The 15,271-nt window shown below is 42.0% G+C and overlaps 1 protein-coding gene across 1 annotated transcript in view; it reads left to right on the forward strand.

Moving 5' to 3' along the window:
- The window catches only part of itsn1 (intersectin 1 (SH3 domain protein)), a gene marked incomplete in the record, with an annotated part of 41,571 nt that overhangs the window by 11,877 nt on the left and 14,423 nt on the right, over positions 1–15,271 (forward strand). The window contains 22 exon segments of the mRNA XM_035663105.1: positions 66–203; positions 501–595; positions 900–1,039; positions 1,316–1,438; positions 1,764–1,913; positions 2,682–2,822; positions 3,004–3,091; positions 3,391–3,530; positions 5,104–5,187; positions 8,423–8,559; positions 8,684–8,970; positions 9,886–10,046; positions 11,267–11,511; positions 11,750–11,924; positions 12,023–12,109; positions 12,190–12,338; positions 12,968–13,047; positions 13,132–13,307; positions 13,428–13,473; positions 13,707–13,828; positions 14,260–14,383; positions 14,921–15,115. Of these exon segments, the coding sequence (XP_035518998.1) occupies positions 66–203; positions 501–595; positions 900–1,039; positions 1,316–1,438; positions 1,764–1,913; positions 2,682–2,822; positions 3,004–3,091; positions 3,391–3,530; positions 5,104–5,187; positions 8,423–8,559; positions 8,684–8,970; positions 9,886–10,046; positions 11,267–11,511; positions 11,750–11,924; positions 12,023–12,109; positions 12,190–12,338; positions 12,968–13,047; positions 13,132–13,307; positions 13,428–13,473; positions 13,707–13,828; positions 14,260–14,383; positions 14,921–15,115 (3,083 nt within the window).

Raw genomic sequence — 15,271 nt, forward strand, 5'->3', positions numbered from 1 at the left:
TGTTGCATACTAAGAAGGCATTAGTCCTTAAAATACGAAATTTGTCCATCCTTTTTTCCCTTTAGGAGTCTATCAGATATCGACCAGGATGGAAAGTTGACAGCTGAGGAGTTTATCTTAGCCATGCACCTCATAGATATGGCTATGTCAGGGTTACCGCTACCCCCTGTGTTACCACCAGATTACCTCCCACCCACTTTCAGGTAAATACTGTAACTAAATACCTCATTAACAGACTAGCTGACAGCAGTATGTTCGATTTGTGTAGTCAGGCAATAGTTGCCATAAACACTTACCTACATTCATTTTAACGGCAGCTGATGTTGTTTTTTCATGTTTTACAAATAAACATGATATATACAAACAATTTCTTATCCATTACTGTTTATATTATAAATTGTGAACATTATCGCAAGTAATAAAACATTGTCTAGTGACAATACTGACAGTTTATATTGATAATTTGTATTGTTTTCATGGTGTGTGTATGTGTCTTAAAGGCGTGTGCGAAGTGACAGTGTTCAGTCAGACCAGAAGAGCGTCCCGGAGGAGGCCGAGGAGGAGACGGAGAGCAGTCAGGAAAAAAAGCTACCAGGTGATTGGTCCTGCACATGACATCATACTACTGGTCAAACTGGGGCTAGAACTGCCCTTATCTATGTTCTCTTTAAGACTTCACTGTGATTTTTGATTTAAAAGAAACTTAATCCTCTTAATGCAGACAGCACTCCACTTTTCAATCCAGCAGTCAAGCCATGTACAGTATATGTATGTCTTCTTAGTGCTTAAGCAAAGCCAGAAACAAGGTGGCATGTTCGCCTTTTTTTTCTACATATCGCATCTTTTCTTTTTCAATTTTAATCATAGTGTTTATATTAACTCCCTTTGTATCACCACAGTGACGTTTGAGGATAAGAAGAGGGAAAACTTTGAGCGAGGAAACCTGGAGTTGGAGAAGAGACGTCAAGCACTGCAGGAGCAGCAGAGGAAAGAGCAGGAGAGGCTGGCTACGCTGGAGAGAGAGGAACAGGAGAGGAAGGTAGACTATATTAGCTATATTCAGTAGTAGTACACTAAGTGCTTTCAGAATTTGGATTAGTCATGGTTTATGGCTTGTATATAAGGCTGTAAAATATTTGCATTTATAATAGCCACTATCCTTTCACTGTAACAGCCACAATATCCTATGTCTGTAAAATGTGTCAAGATAAGTAAGATTTGAATCTTGGAGGAAAGGAAAATGTGTTTGGGTGACCCAGAACAAATAATAAACTTGTTTGTTTTGCCTGTTCAGTTTTGTATGCTCGTGTTTCAGGAGCGTGAGCGTATGGAGCAGGAGAGGAGACGACAGCACGAACTAGAAAAACAACTGGAGAAACAGAGAGAGCTGGAGAGGCAGAGAGAAGAGGAGAGACGCAAAGAGATAGAGAGGAGAGAGGTATGAAGGAGAAAAAATGATTACCAGCTATCTGCATTTTAATTGTTGAGTTATGGTTGAGCTGACGTTTAACTGCTGCAGACTTGTAATTACATCTACTGCAGGCAAACTTAGCGGCCTTTCACTACTCACCACCTCCTCCTTTAGATCTTAACTCTTACAGTAAAGAGCCCAATTTACACACTTACAGCAGATGGCTTGTTGTGTATAATGAAGTGTGTAATTTTTCTTTATATGTAATGTGATATCCAATCATGTGTAGTTCTGAGCTGTTGTTTCATTGTGATAATAAGTGTAACTTGTGTGTGTGTTTTGTCTCTTCCAGGCTGCTAAGCGTGAATTAGAGCGCCAGCGTCAGCTGGAGTGGGAGCGTCAACGTCGCCAAGAGCTTTTGACTCAAAGAAACCGGGAGCAGGAGAGTATAGTGTTGCTCAAAGCCAGAAAGAAGACCCTGGAGTTTGAACTGGAGGCTCTGGTAATCAAACATATACACACACTTAGTCACATAATCAAACATGCTGTATACACAGAGGAGACAGGATATAGTACTTGTCAATCAAAGTCACATTTCTGAAATCTGACGAGTCATAATACATTGCAATTATTAGCGACATCAAGTGAATGAGGAGAGGGAGTGCCAGTAGTGAGAAAGCCAGTGAATCATAAGTGAAACTCTTTCTAATTGTTCCACATCGGTTATATTCCAAAGCACAAATAGACACACCCACACTGTCACACCAGCCTGCGGCTAATTGCCTGATTTGGTCTGAATATGACCTTACAGTCAAAGCAGATTGCTATAAGCTGCTGGTGAAATGCAAAGGGAGGCACAAGCTCAGGATGTCACCTGGCAACAGCACTGCTATCTTCTACAATAAAGACAAGGCCTCTGTGAGCTAACCAAGCTAACCTCTGTGAGCTAACCAAGCTAACCTCTGTGAGCTAACCAAGTTAACCTCTGTGAGCTAACCAAGCTGACTGTTAAGTTGACGATCTGAGCACCAGTATTAACAAAGTCACTGTGTGGTAGAGAGATGCTCCTCTGATTGACAGATGGAGCATGGGTTTGTGTGACAATGGTGAACTTGAAAGATCCTTCAAAGACAAACCAAAAGCGATCAACTAATACAAACAGGAAGCAACAAAACAGCAGTCAACTAACACTCCCTGTAACTTAATACTTTGTACAGCAACAGATATGTGATAATAATACTCCTTTGCATCTCTCTTTCCCAATCTCTAGAATGATAAGAAGACCCAGTTGGAGGGCAAACTGAAGGATGTTCGGTTTCGTCTGTCAGCTCAGCGGAGAGAGGTGGAGCAGACCAATCAGACCAGAGAAACACGCATTGCTGAAATCACTCTGCTGCAACAGCAGCTGCAGGTACGCAAAACAAATTAAACCATCAGCAAATAAACACAAAGGATTCAGACAGACTGGTGTCACATTCATTTCTGCAATCATCAGTGATAATCAGATTTTTATTAAACTCGCATGGAAAAAAATGGAAATTAAACGCAATGACTCATGAATATGTGGTCATTGTTTCTGTTATTGTCTGCAGGACTCCCAGCAGTGGTTGGGGAGGCTAATCCCTGATAAACAGAGTCTCAACGACCAGCTGAAACAGGTTCAACAGAACAGTCTGCATCGTGAGTACTTTGTAAACTAAACACACTTAAATGAATACGTCACATGGCATATGCATATTCTTGCCATTATGTTAGCATTCTTGATTAGATTTATGGATGCACTTGCATCATGGTTTAGGATGGTGCAAGTTATCGTACTACATGTCTGACCTCCAGAGAAGCAATAATGAATAGCATATGGATTGGATTTCATCAAGTGTTTTGATGCACCTACTCCTCACAAAACTGAACTCTTTATTATATGAACCTAACCTGAAAGCACTAACCTGATCTCACGCTGTCTGTGTTTGTGTATTTAGGTGATAGTCTGTCGTCCCTGCAGAAGGCTGTGGAACAGAAGGAGACCAGCAGGCAGCAGCTCAGAGAGCAGCTAGATGCTGTGGAGAGAGAAACGAGGGCCAAACTGCTGGAAATAGATGCTTTCAATACCCAGCTGAAGGTAAACGGCTAATAAACTTACACACCTATACAGTACACGAGGGAAAGGTCAGGTCTATACTTGTATAAAAGTAAATACTTGGTCAACTAACTACATTATTGCCTTAATGAACTCATAAACAAACTGACTTAGCACAGTACAGCTGAATACATACATGCTGTCATCACACAGCACATCGAGTGTTTAAAGGAAAATATGAGCAGAAAACAGCTAACAGTTACCCAACAATAAATGTTATTTTTTGCTTGCTTGTTTGTATTGTATGTTGTTTTTTATCTGAAGGAAAGCACAAAGTAAACTGAAATCTGTTGAAGGCCTTGACTTTGAAATGTTTTCAAATGAGCTCTAAAAGTATCAAAAAAAATTACTTGCACTAAATTATCCCAACTTGATCCACAGTAGCAGATTTTTTTTTTAATGTTCATGTGACATAAACAATATAGTGGCATGTGCTAATTGGTTTAATAATTCTGAAACGATTAACTAGCTTGCCATCACAGTAATAGTTTTTTGCAAAATGAACCATTGTCCATATTCCAAACATTGGTATTCTAACTGTAGCTTTAAGTCCTGTCCTGTCCTGTCCCTCATAACCCCAGCCTCACTGGTTTAACATAGTCTCAATGTTAATGTTTATGGTGTGTTTAAAGTTGTCATATTTATATCTGACCACTGTATCTGTCTCTGTATTTATGTTGGTGTCTTATTACGTATATTAATGTGGATTGCTGTGTTTTTGGAGAGAGCTAGCTGTGCACAGGAACAGTGAGTGGTTTCCCAGACAGCTGCTTCATGGAGCTTTAACCAACAATTTGCTAGTGAGAGAGGAAGATGGAGGGGTTTTATTCTTAAGCAGTCTGTTTATGTCTCCTAGACCACCTTTTGTCCCTGTTTCTCATTTCCTCCTCATTTCCTCACAACACAGAGTCAGGTCTAAGAGAGGAGAGTTAGTCCTGTGGTCTGTTCCAAGAAGGAGGAGAGAAAAAATGAGAAGAAAGAGGGGGAAGGGAGGAAAGCAAAGACAACACAGACCACAATAAATAGATTTTCTAATGGCTAATCTAATGAAGTTGGTGCTCAGTCTTATTCAGTTTAGTCAACATAATGCAGCAATGAGAGAGAGCGGTGCAAAGCCTTTGAGCAACAAACAAAGCCAGCAGTGTTCAGATTAAGGTGAAGTCCTGTCTCAGTGGGGTAACTCTTTGCTCACAGACCACTGAGATGTGAACAATATTTGACTATACTGCCGTCCGCCCTCCTTTCTACACCACTTCCTCTCCCCAAAATCTTCTCTCGTCATGCTGCTGTGCCTCCTCTGTCCTCTACACCTTCTGGGACTCTTCGTCTCAAATGCTCCTTCTGCCATTTTGCCAATTCTACTCGCTGTCCTTCTCCTCTGTGTTTTTTTTTTTTTCTTCTACCTGCTTCTTCACCCTGTTTTTCTTGACCTCTTGCCTTCATTTTCTTCCTATTATATTATTTGTTTAATCCACATAATAAACCCTTCCTTCTATATTTTCTACTCCTTTTGTATATCTCCTACACTGGCCTTTTGCTTCCTTGCCCATGCCAGTCTCTGTGTGAGTTCTATGCCAACCACTGTGCCAGGATAGAAGCCCTGCGACGCCAGCTTCAGGAGGAACAGAGAGGGAGACAGGTAGAGCACACTGCCACTGCTGGACTGGGGTGGTACTGCAGCTGGGATATACTCAGTAATATAAAATGATATCAAATCATATGATAAACACACTGCCTCTTGTGGCAGAACTGGAGCGTAGAACAGTTTTTGCATTTGGATTTTACCTGCACTGTCTGATTTGGCAGATTTTGAGAAAAGGTTACAGGTAAAACACCCTCTGATCAGACCACTAACTTGCAAGCTTCAAGTATTTTAGTCACTTTAGAAGGCTTTGCTGTCTTTAACACCTACAAACCAGACTTTTTAATGCCTGGTTTGTGCAGACGTTCCTGATTAACATGTGTAGTGCACTCTGACACCCCCGCCAGGCAGCTAGGTGTATTGCAGCCAGTTGAAGCTTGACTGTAATTGTCAAGCTGCGAGTGGTTTGACTACTGAAAAGCACTGACATTCACATACTTGTGTACTGATTCTGGTGTGCTGTCTTTTCTAATCTCAAAACTCGGAGTCAGTAACACCTCTCACTCAATACTGAATACACACTAATCCAGCAAATAGATTCATTAGCAAAACTCATTTGTGACTCACTAAAAACAAGAAGGAAGGACTTAAGCAAATATAAATGGTGAAGGGGAAAATATATTTTTGAACCTCCAGAGATATTTATTTACTAGGTTGTTTATTTAGATCTAACTCATTTGTGTGGAGAAATAAGCACATTAACCTGGAGTGTGTAAATGTAGACAAAATGTGTGTCAGCCTCATTACTAACCTTGAAACCATCAAGTAAATACCTAAAAACACTCTTAACTGAACCATTATCTACAATCCAATGCAGATAGGTCAGTAAAAGAATCTGTTGAGGCTTATACTCTGCACTAAATAAGCTGACAACTGGGCTGTAGCTAACTTCAGCCTGTTTTTGTCACACTGGCTACACTAACAGTTGTAACAGCACATTACTCATCACAGTGAGTCACAAGAACCTCTCCTTGCATGAGTCAAGTCCTTAATGTGTTGTTTAGACTCTACTGAAAGAAAATCACCAGACTTGCGTCAGGGACTTAAATGTTTGTTCAGGTACTTGGAAAGCAGTATCAAATAAATTGGCATGAAATTTCCACATAAAAGGTATGCTCTTAGATATTCTACAGATGTTAAATTCACACGCAGAGAATGAAATTACAGCTGAAAGTAAACTTACCCAGCATAACCTAACTGCTGTCATGCTGTTACTGCTATCTAATCTTTTATAATAAATGAAGTTATTTTACACCGTGTATATATAAATATGAGAGATGGTTTAAAAAGGCCACTTCAGCTTTTTCTCTGAGGGGTCCGAGTTACGTGCTAAAGGCAGAAAAACTGCTGACAAATAAATCCACTTTAATACCTAAATTGGACAATGTGCGTAAATGTGGGCTGAAACATTAACTGTCTGTGAGTGTGTGTCCGTGTCTATAGAATGGTTGATCCTGTGTGTGTATGTATATATGTATATGTGTGTTTCAGTGCCAGGAGCAGGGACAGCTACAGGAGTGTGTGTCAGCCGTCAGGGTGTGTCTGGCTCGGCTAGACTACGTTATAAAGGTCCACACAACAACCCAGCCTTTTCTGTCGTCCTCCTCTTCAAGCTGGTGTTAGCTCACTACTTAGCCAGCTGTCTAACTGTGCTCCATAGTTAACACTGTACGCAGTTGTCATGCTAAGCTAGCGGTCTTGCTAGGTTAGCCGTTTACTAGATTAAGAGACTTTATGCTGTTGCTATGCTAGGCTAGATTACTACACTGTACTGTAATGCTACTGCCCGTATGCTACCAGATGATGTTTCAGCCAGACAAGTAGAAGCTAGTAGACTTTAATTAGGCTCATGCTGATAAACTAGAATCTGGTCAACTTCACTTTATTTGGGTGAATGTGTATGTGTCTGTGTGTAGTCTGTGTGTGTAGGAGAGTATGCCTGGCATGCTGTGTTGTCTCATGTCCTCTTCCTGTTTCAGGTGATTTGGAGTTCTCTCTCTCCAGAGTTGTAGTGTTACTCCTCCGCCAGTCTCTTCTTTCCGATTGGTTTGCTTGTTTCTGAAGGTTTCCTCACAGTGGTTGTTTGGCTGAAACACAACAGCTGCCTTGTGTTGTTGTTGTTGTAGTAACAGAGTGTGTTCTAATGGCACAGCTGGTTGTCATGACTACACAGAACTGCCCCTTCCTCCCCCACCGCATCCCCCGACTCCCCACATCCCCTCCTCCCTTTTTTGTTTATATCTAACCCCTCCCACAAACATACTGTGCCTTGTGCAAGCTCCGCCCCACCACCATGACCGGAGCCCTGTGTCTGCGGCTGGGTCAGTGCCAACCTCCAGTAGTGACCAAGCCCCCTCCCAGTGACATCCCCTTCTATGTTTTTTGGCTGACATAAAAAACAGATGATTCTCCTGAGCTGTCTGACTTGTCCATAACAAGATGTCAGCAAAAAAAAAAAAAAAATGCTGCTAAATGTCCATTCATACCACAGCTTGTGGGCGGTGGTATATTGGGTGGCCGTGAAGCTGGATGTGTTTTTCTTTTTCAGTCGATGCACTATAGTGGCTAGCCACTAGGAACAATAGACTTTTTGGCCAGCTCATCCATCCCATGGCTCCAGTCCTCTTCAGTGGCTCCTCAACACAAAGAGGACTGGATGTTGCACTCTCTAGCTAGATTGCCATTCAGTTTTTTTCTATAGCCTTAATCACAAATCAGAATGTTGCCTTGCCAATCTGTACTGTACTCAACACCCTCTATCCCTAGGCCCTCAGGTTGGATGAAGAGAAACTGCCAAAAAAAGAAAAAATAAGGGAAAAAGGGATGAAAGCTGAGTAAAAGAAACAGAGGAGAAATCCCTCTTTGAGGATGGACACACATTAGGTGTTGTGTGTACAGAGTAGACGTATTTAGTCTCTGTCTACTGTTGATTCTTTACACATTTGGACGATCTTAGGCAGTGTGGTCTGCTGCCAAGTTCAACTTCTTGTCTAAAATAATTAACGTCCAGGTAATTGCCATGGTTACAAGCAGGGACGTCTCATCACCTCAGTGACACAGTCAAAGGGGCGGAGCTTGCCTTGATCACCTGACTAATACATACTGCTACTGCTGCTGCTGCTGCTGCTGTTGTTGTTCTTGTTTGTTGTCGATGGTAACCCGTAGCAACCAGCCCTCTGATCCCACTTCCTCCTCACCGCTGTTCCTTCCTGTATCCCATGATGCCTTGCAGGAGCTGAGGGAGATCCACAGCCGGCAGCAGAGACAGAAACAGAAGGAGCTGGAAGGAGACACACACACATTGACACACACACACTCTCACATGCACACCCCAATCGAGAGAAAGTCTGCTGAACTGCAGGAGAGCAGGTGAGAGCTGATAGGCTTGGTTATTTGCTGAGGTCTTGAACTATATCCAAACTATTAAGTTAGAATAGATGTTTTGTTTTATCATACCATGAAAAGTTTTGTACATACTTTAATAATCCCGCAGGTTGTCATCAGAGGAGAGCGTGGCCTGGAGGGATGAAGCAGGAGGCTCTGCCCCTGGAGCTCCCAGTCCCGCCTCCATCTCTGCACCCCACGCCTGGCTAAACAGAGTGACTCAGGAAGAAGAGGAGAGGAAGAGGAGAGGGATGGACGAGGAGGAAGAGGTCCGCAAGGGGGCGGGATCAGTAGGATCAGTAGAATCAGTCGAGGACGAGGGGAGAGGAAAGAAGGACATGCAGGAGAAACTGAACAAGCTGTTCAGCCAGCCGACCGACCCCTGGGCTTCCACAGGTGTGTTATGGCTGTTCGAGTGAATGTGTGCATGAAGGAGAGCACAACACAAGATCCCCAGAGCAGGCACTGGTGTATGGTGGTAACCTGTGTTTGATGCCATCAGCAGCCAGTTTGGCATGCAATTAATGTACCTAATGTGGTATCTTCACTTCCAGAATTAGAGCAGGAATTCAGTGCCTGTTTCACTCCAAAATGTTGCCAGTAGTGTCACATAGCCAGACTTATATCCTTATTTCCTCTTCCACTCGAATCAGGAGAAGCTCTCACCTCACTGCCTTGCCAGTGTTGCTTCTTGCATGATACTCAGAACAAAATTGCCATTGCACGTTGTTCCCATAGACTGTAAAAAAACAATAAGTAATATAGAACTTCGGCACATCACCCCTGACTACTGCACAGTCATTTGACCTGGGAATGAATGTCAATCGTACCCCTTTCCACTGAAGACAAAAGCCAGAGGTTCATATAATAGGGTCTTTAGAGTAGGGCTGCACAATTAATTGAAACATTAGTGGAATTGCAAAAGTGATCATACTCACTAATAAATAAATACAAATAATCACAATATGATGTTTTTACCTTATTGTTCAGCACTACTTTAGAGGCAAGGGTAGGATTTTAAGTCTGAAACAAACCCCAGCACTTATATCTAAACTTACTGAATTAAAATTAAAACAAATTTTTGAAAATTTTGATATTAAATTTAGTTAATTAAAACAAGGTAACCTCAGGAATGAGTAGTAGCATTATGTCCTTTCCATTAGAAAGTATGAGGTTTAAAAGGGACAAAAAAACAAATCCTCCTTCACCAAAGGACACATACAGTATTGTCTTGGAGTTTGACCAACAGCAGGCAGTAAATGTGGATTCTAGCCCATGTTTTAATATTTCTGCCTCTCTGTTTATCTACAGTGGAGAAGACTCCGGGACCCAGCCTCTTTGACCAGAAGGCCCCAGTCACTGGCTTCGACCAGCAGCAGCAGCCAGTGAAGGTGGTCTACTACAGGGCTGTATATCCATTTGATGCTCGCAGCCATGATGAGATCAGTATTGCTCCTGGAGATGTAATCATGGTATGTAGTATGCAAACAAACAGTTCCCATACACTTGTATCCTACAGCCATCCACCTTGCTACAATAACACAGGATGATGATGAAGCTGCAGACTTACGTCATGTGAGAGTCTACAGTTGCCAACCATGGCAGTTTAACAAGGACTTCCACAGTAATATGTGTGTTTACATGTTATGTGAACAGATATTTTATTGTCTCTTTCGTATTCTGTGTGTGCGTTTGTAATAAGGCCTCCTGTATGTGCGTATATGTGTGTTTTTCTCTTGTGTGCGAGGTCTGTGTGTCTATGTGTGACTGTGTGGTGTGTGTATTAACTCTTTCCTCTCTCCTCCGCTGTGCAAACTGAAGGTGAAGGGGGAATGGGTAAGTTCTTGCCCCCGCCCAGTGTTGTGCCTCCACCAATCACAAGCCAGCACTCATGTGAACTCTTGCTGTCATTGGTTCCTCTCATGTCCATGTCCATTCATTTGCCAGTGGATGAATGTCTTTCGCTTCGTCATTCTGATGTGTAAATGTTGTTCTGCTTGTTTTGTTTTCACAGTTAATGTGAAAAGCTGTGAATGTGCTTAACTGTCAGCGTGAAGCTATGCAGTGTAACGCTTTACAGTCGGACCTCTCTGGATAAATAAATACCACTTCACTTCAGGCTGCTTTGCAAAAAATACATAAAATCTATTTTTTATTACCATCAATGTCTCCATAAATAAACTTACACGTGAGTAAGATAAGAGAAGACATTCCGCCTTGCAGTTTTTCCATTTATTAAACGCATTACCTGCCTCAACCCACTCAATCCACACTTAGGCAAGTTTACATGGTAGACTAATAGAAATAGAAATAGAGGAAAACATATAAAATCTTTATTTGTAGTGAAGGGGACAGCCACAGGTTATTTATAGAAGTAGAATTATTCAGTTAGACAGATAATTGAAAAGGTCCTTGTTCATTATAAGAGCCTGGTTGGCATGATACATTCACTGGAACCAGAACACAACATTAACGGCTTCAAATGTCAAGTTATCAAGTTAATATGCTATTAGTTTCACTTGATTATCTACTAATTTGGCGATTCAACAGCTGCTGCTGCTGCTGTTGTGGCCACTGTTGTTGTTTACACCACTGCTCTGTTCTACCATGAGTTGAACACACACACATGTTTTATGAATTAGTGTCCCTGTGTGCGCATCTTTATCTTAATCCCACCCCTCTGCACTCGTAGGTGGACGAATCCCAAACAGGTGAACCCGGTTGGCTGGGAGGAGAGCTCAGGGGGCGTACTGGTTGGTTTCCAGCCAATTACGCCGAACGAATACCCGACAGTGAAGCGCCGATCAGCTTGCGTGCAACAGCCTCAGCCACACCCACCTCAGCCCAGCAGCCAATAACCACGCCTCCCCCAGCACCGGGACACACCTCCTCCTCCACGTCCTCCACTAACAGTAACTGGGCTGACTTTAGCACCACGTAAGTACTTCTGGTGTCAGTATTACGAGAACCAGGGTCTGTGTGGCTACACTGGTTCATCTAATACATTCACAAAATTAAATAATGTTAACATCCATTCATGCTCTTGATATATTTGTGACCCCGTTTCGATGTCACCATTCTGAGTCTTGTATAATCTCAATTTTTAAACACGTCATTGTCAACCAGCACTCCCAATATAAATATTTATGTGTCATCTGTGTGTCTGTATTTCCAGTTGGCCCTCTAACACAGCCAGTCAGTCAGACAGTGAGGGGTGGGATGCATGGCCGACCTCTTCGGCAGCTCAGAATCCTTCGCTCAGCGTTCCCTCAGCGCAGCTACGACAACGCTCCGCCTTCACCCCCGCTACCATGACAACGGGCTCCTCTCCTTCTCCTGTGCTGGGACAGGTAGGAATGTCACAAAACTATGCACAACGTTTATTTCTGGACCTAAATTGGGTAAATGTCTCCCAAAACTGACTATTGACTGTTACTCTGGTTGTCAGGGGGAGAAGGTCGAGGGTCTTCAGGCTCAGGCTTTGTATCCCTGGAGAGCGAAGAAGGACAACCACCTCAACTTCAACAAAAATGAGGTAGATTTTATTTAGTGTGTGTTTTTATTGTTATGTTTTGTTCTAAGTAAATAGAACTAATGGTATTACTGTTCATACAGATAATAACAGTGTTGGAGCAGCAGGACATGTGGTGGTTAGGTGAACTGCAGACTGGACAGAGAGGCTGGTTCCCCAAAAGTTATGTCAAGCTCATCTCCGCCACCATCACGGCCCCCGCTGGTGCCCCAGCACGCAGCAAAAACACTAGGTAGGTTATAATGTTACGTCAAGTCAAATTTGGTATATTAGTCCTGAGCTTTTCAGCATTAGGACTTTACAGTGGAAATACTGTCACCTCATGTTTTTTTAAGTTACAGACCGGTCAGTAAGACAGAATTCTGCTGACAGGTTACTGATAGAACTTAGAAACACAGTGTCTTATTACTTATACTTCAGCTTTGCCACACTAGTTGGCTTCTGGAACTTTCTATTCTAAGACACAGTTCCTGCCACATCTCACCTAATTAATTATTAGTGGGAGTGTAGCTGCAGATCCTCAGGGGACCTTCTAGAGGTGATTGGACTGAGACAGGATCAGGTTGTCTGAGCAGCTTTAGCTAACAAAAATCAAATCATTATAAATGGATTATCAGTTGATTGTAAAGTAAAAAAATCAGCGTTTCACAGAAATTACAATAAGGGACTCTTCATAGTAAGGATGATTCTGGTAGTGACCAACAGTGCTTGATTACATTTGTTTTTAATGGCAAATTGTGCTCTTCATATCAATGCTCTTTATTTGTGCAATTTTCAAAAAAAAAAACGTATTTTATTTAAAAAAAACAAAAAAACAGTTACAGTTTAAATAATTAAATTTTTCTTCCTTATCTCATTTAGTGAATCTGCAGTATCAGACAGCCCACCCAATGGAAAACGCCCCTCCCCTTCCCCAACAAAACCCTCTGAGTCAGGAGAAGGTAACGCATGCAAACATGTAAATGTACATATTTGTTAAAGAAAATCCAGCCAGTACTGACATTGACTCTGTCCTCATGCATCAGCTGAGTACGTGGCTATGTACACCTACGAGAGCAGTGAACAGGGCGACCTGAGTTTCCAGCAGGGAGATATCGTCATGGTGACCAGGAAAGAAGGGGATTGGTGGACGGGCATGGTCGGGGGCAAGACTGGAGTCTTCCCATCCAATTATGTGAAACCACGAGACTCTGCCTCTGAGGTGAGACTTTGCTCGGAACATAAGAGGGTGGACCAAAACTGTTGGCGCGTCTGTGGACTTTTTTCACAACAAGGGAAATATTTGTGATCATTGTTATTTAAACTTTGTTTCTGTTTGTAGTCTTTGGGACCAGCAGGGAAGACAGGCAGTCTGGGAAAGAAACCAGGTGATCTTTCTATAATATTGCTGTTGTAACCTTTATTGTTTTTGCAGACAATATCAATAATATTGACTTATAAATATAAATGTATAGCTAAAGTAATTAATTTACACAGATATATATGCCTTTTGCATTTCAAAACTACAGCGATTAGAAACACTGCTACTAAAGCCAGTCTCCTTCAGGAGCTGAACTGTCTGCTAACCACTTCTTCTTTTTCCTGTCTGTCTCTCTTTCAGAGATCGCACAGGTGATCGCCCCCTACAGTGCTACAGGAGCAGAGCAGCTGACATTAGCTCCAGGACAGCTCATCCTCATCAGAAAAAAGAACCCAGGGGGCTGGTGGGAGGGTGAGCTCCAGGTACACAAGCACAAACTCTAATATATGCAAAGAAATGTTCAATATGTTGTCCTGGCATAAAAAGAAATGAGAAGGTAGAGAAAAGGAAATCTACCAAAACTTCACAAGGCCAGTAGCCAGATGCCACTGATGACTCTGCAAAAGAAAAGCCCTAATAGCCCTAATACAGTTGAATTATACTAAACATCAGTTTACATACATTTTTTGAGGACATTTGTGTGGTTTTTAAAAAGTAACTTTTTGTCTGGATTTTATTAATATCTAATAATTAAACTATAGTTGATTTGGATCATACAATACAATCGTATATTTACCTCTGTATGGGTATCATAGTTACTTCTAGACATGTACCTTCAATGCTGTGATTATGAGGCTGTTTGCATATCAGGGTAATTTATGAATAATAACACACTGTGTTCTGATTGGTTCAGGCTCGGGGGAAAAAGCGCCAGATAGGCTGGTTTCCAGCCAACTATGTGAAGCTGCTCAGTCCCAGCACCAGCAAGACCACGCCCACAGAGCCCACCCCTCCTAAACTGGCTCCTGCCAGCACAGGTACGGATAAATACACAATAGTACAACGTCATTAAAATCCTGTGGCTACTTCCACAATGTGCTGGAAAAGCTAAATGAATAAGCTAAAATATCAAACCAGAAATATGTAACCATATGGAAAAGCTGTTGTTTTTCCTTTTTTATTGCAAGTCCATAAAAAATATATAAAAAGATCTGAAATGTGTTGTCTTTTAGAGAGTTTGAGTTACTTTAATAAAACTTTAAGTCACTAAAATTGGACTATGTGGAAATTGGCGTACAGTAGTCTGAATCTCTAGACATACATCAACGCCACCAGTTTTGACTATGAAGAGAATGTAATAATGAACTAAAATTAAAGCTTTATAGGTTCATAGATGAGTGAATACACTGTGTAAAAACCAACATGAATCTCGTGTGTAAGTTGGTAGAAAAGACGTGGCCAACAGAAAAGAAAAGTTCTTAATAAAGAGCAAATTGTCTCTGTAACTGTCACTTGTGACCTTGAAGCTGAAAATGTTGACATCCTGTCCATCATGTCTTTCTCTGGTCCTGAAGCTGTGTGTCAGGTGATCGGCATGTACGACTATGTGGCCCAGAACGATGACGAGCTGGCCTTTCAGAAGGGTCAGGTGATCACAGTGCTCAACAAGGACGACTGCGATTGGTGGAAAGGCGAGCTCAACGGGCGGGAGGGTCTGTTTCCCAGCAACTACGTCAAACTCACCACGGATACTGACCCGAGCACGCAGTGTGAGTACTCGCAAATACTCGTAATCTCACGTGAATCACAAAACACATTAACAGTTTACTAAAATGAACATCATCCTCTAATGTACAAAGTAATGTAACACTCACACACAGTCACACTTACACAGTGAAACACTCTCTCTCCCTCACACACACACA

This window comes from Morone saxatilis, unplaced genomic scaffold, assembly GCF_004916995.1.
Source record: "Morone saxatilis isolate NCDOM2014 unplaced genomic scaffold, NCSU_SB_2.0 Contig19, whole genome shotgun sequence".
Lineage (NCBI taxonomy): Eukaryota > Metazoa > Chordata > Actinopteri > Moronidae > Morone > Morone saxatilis.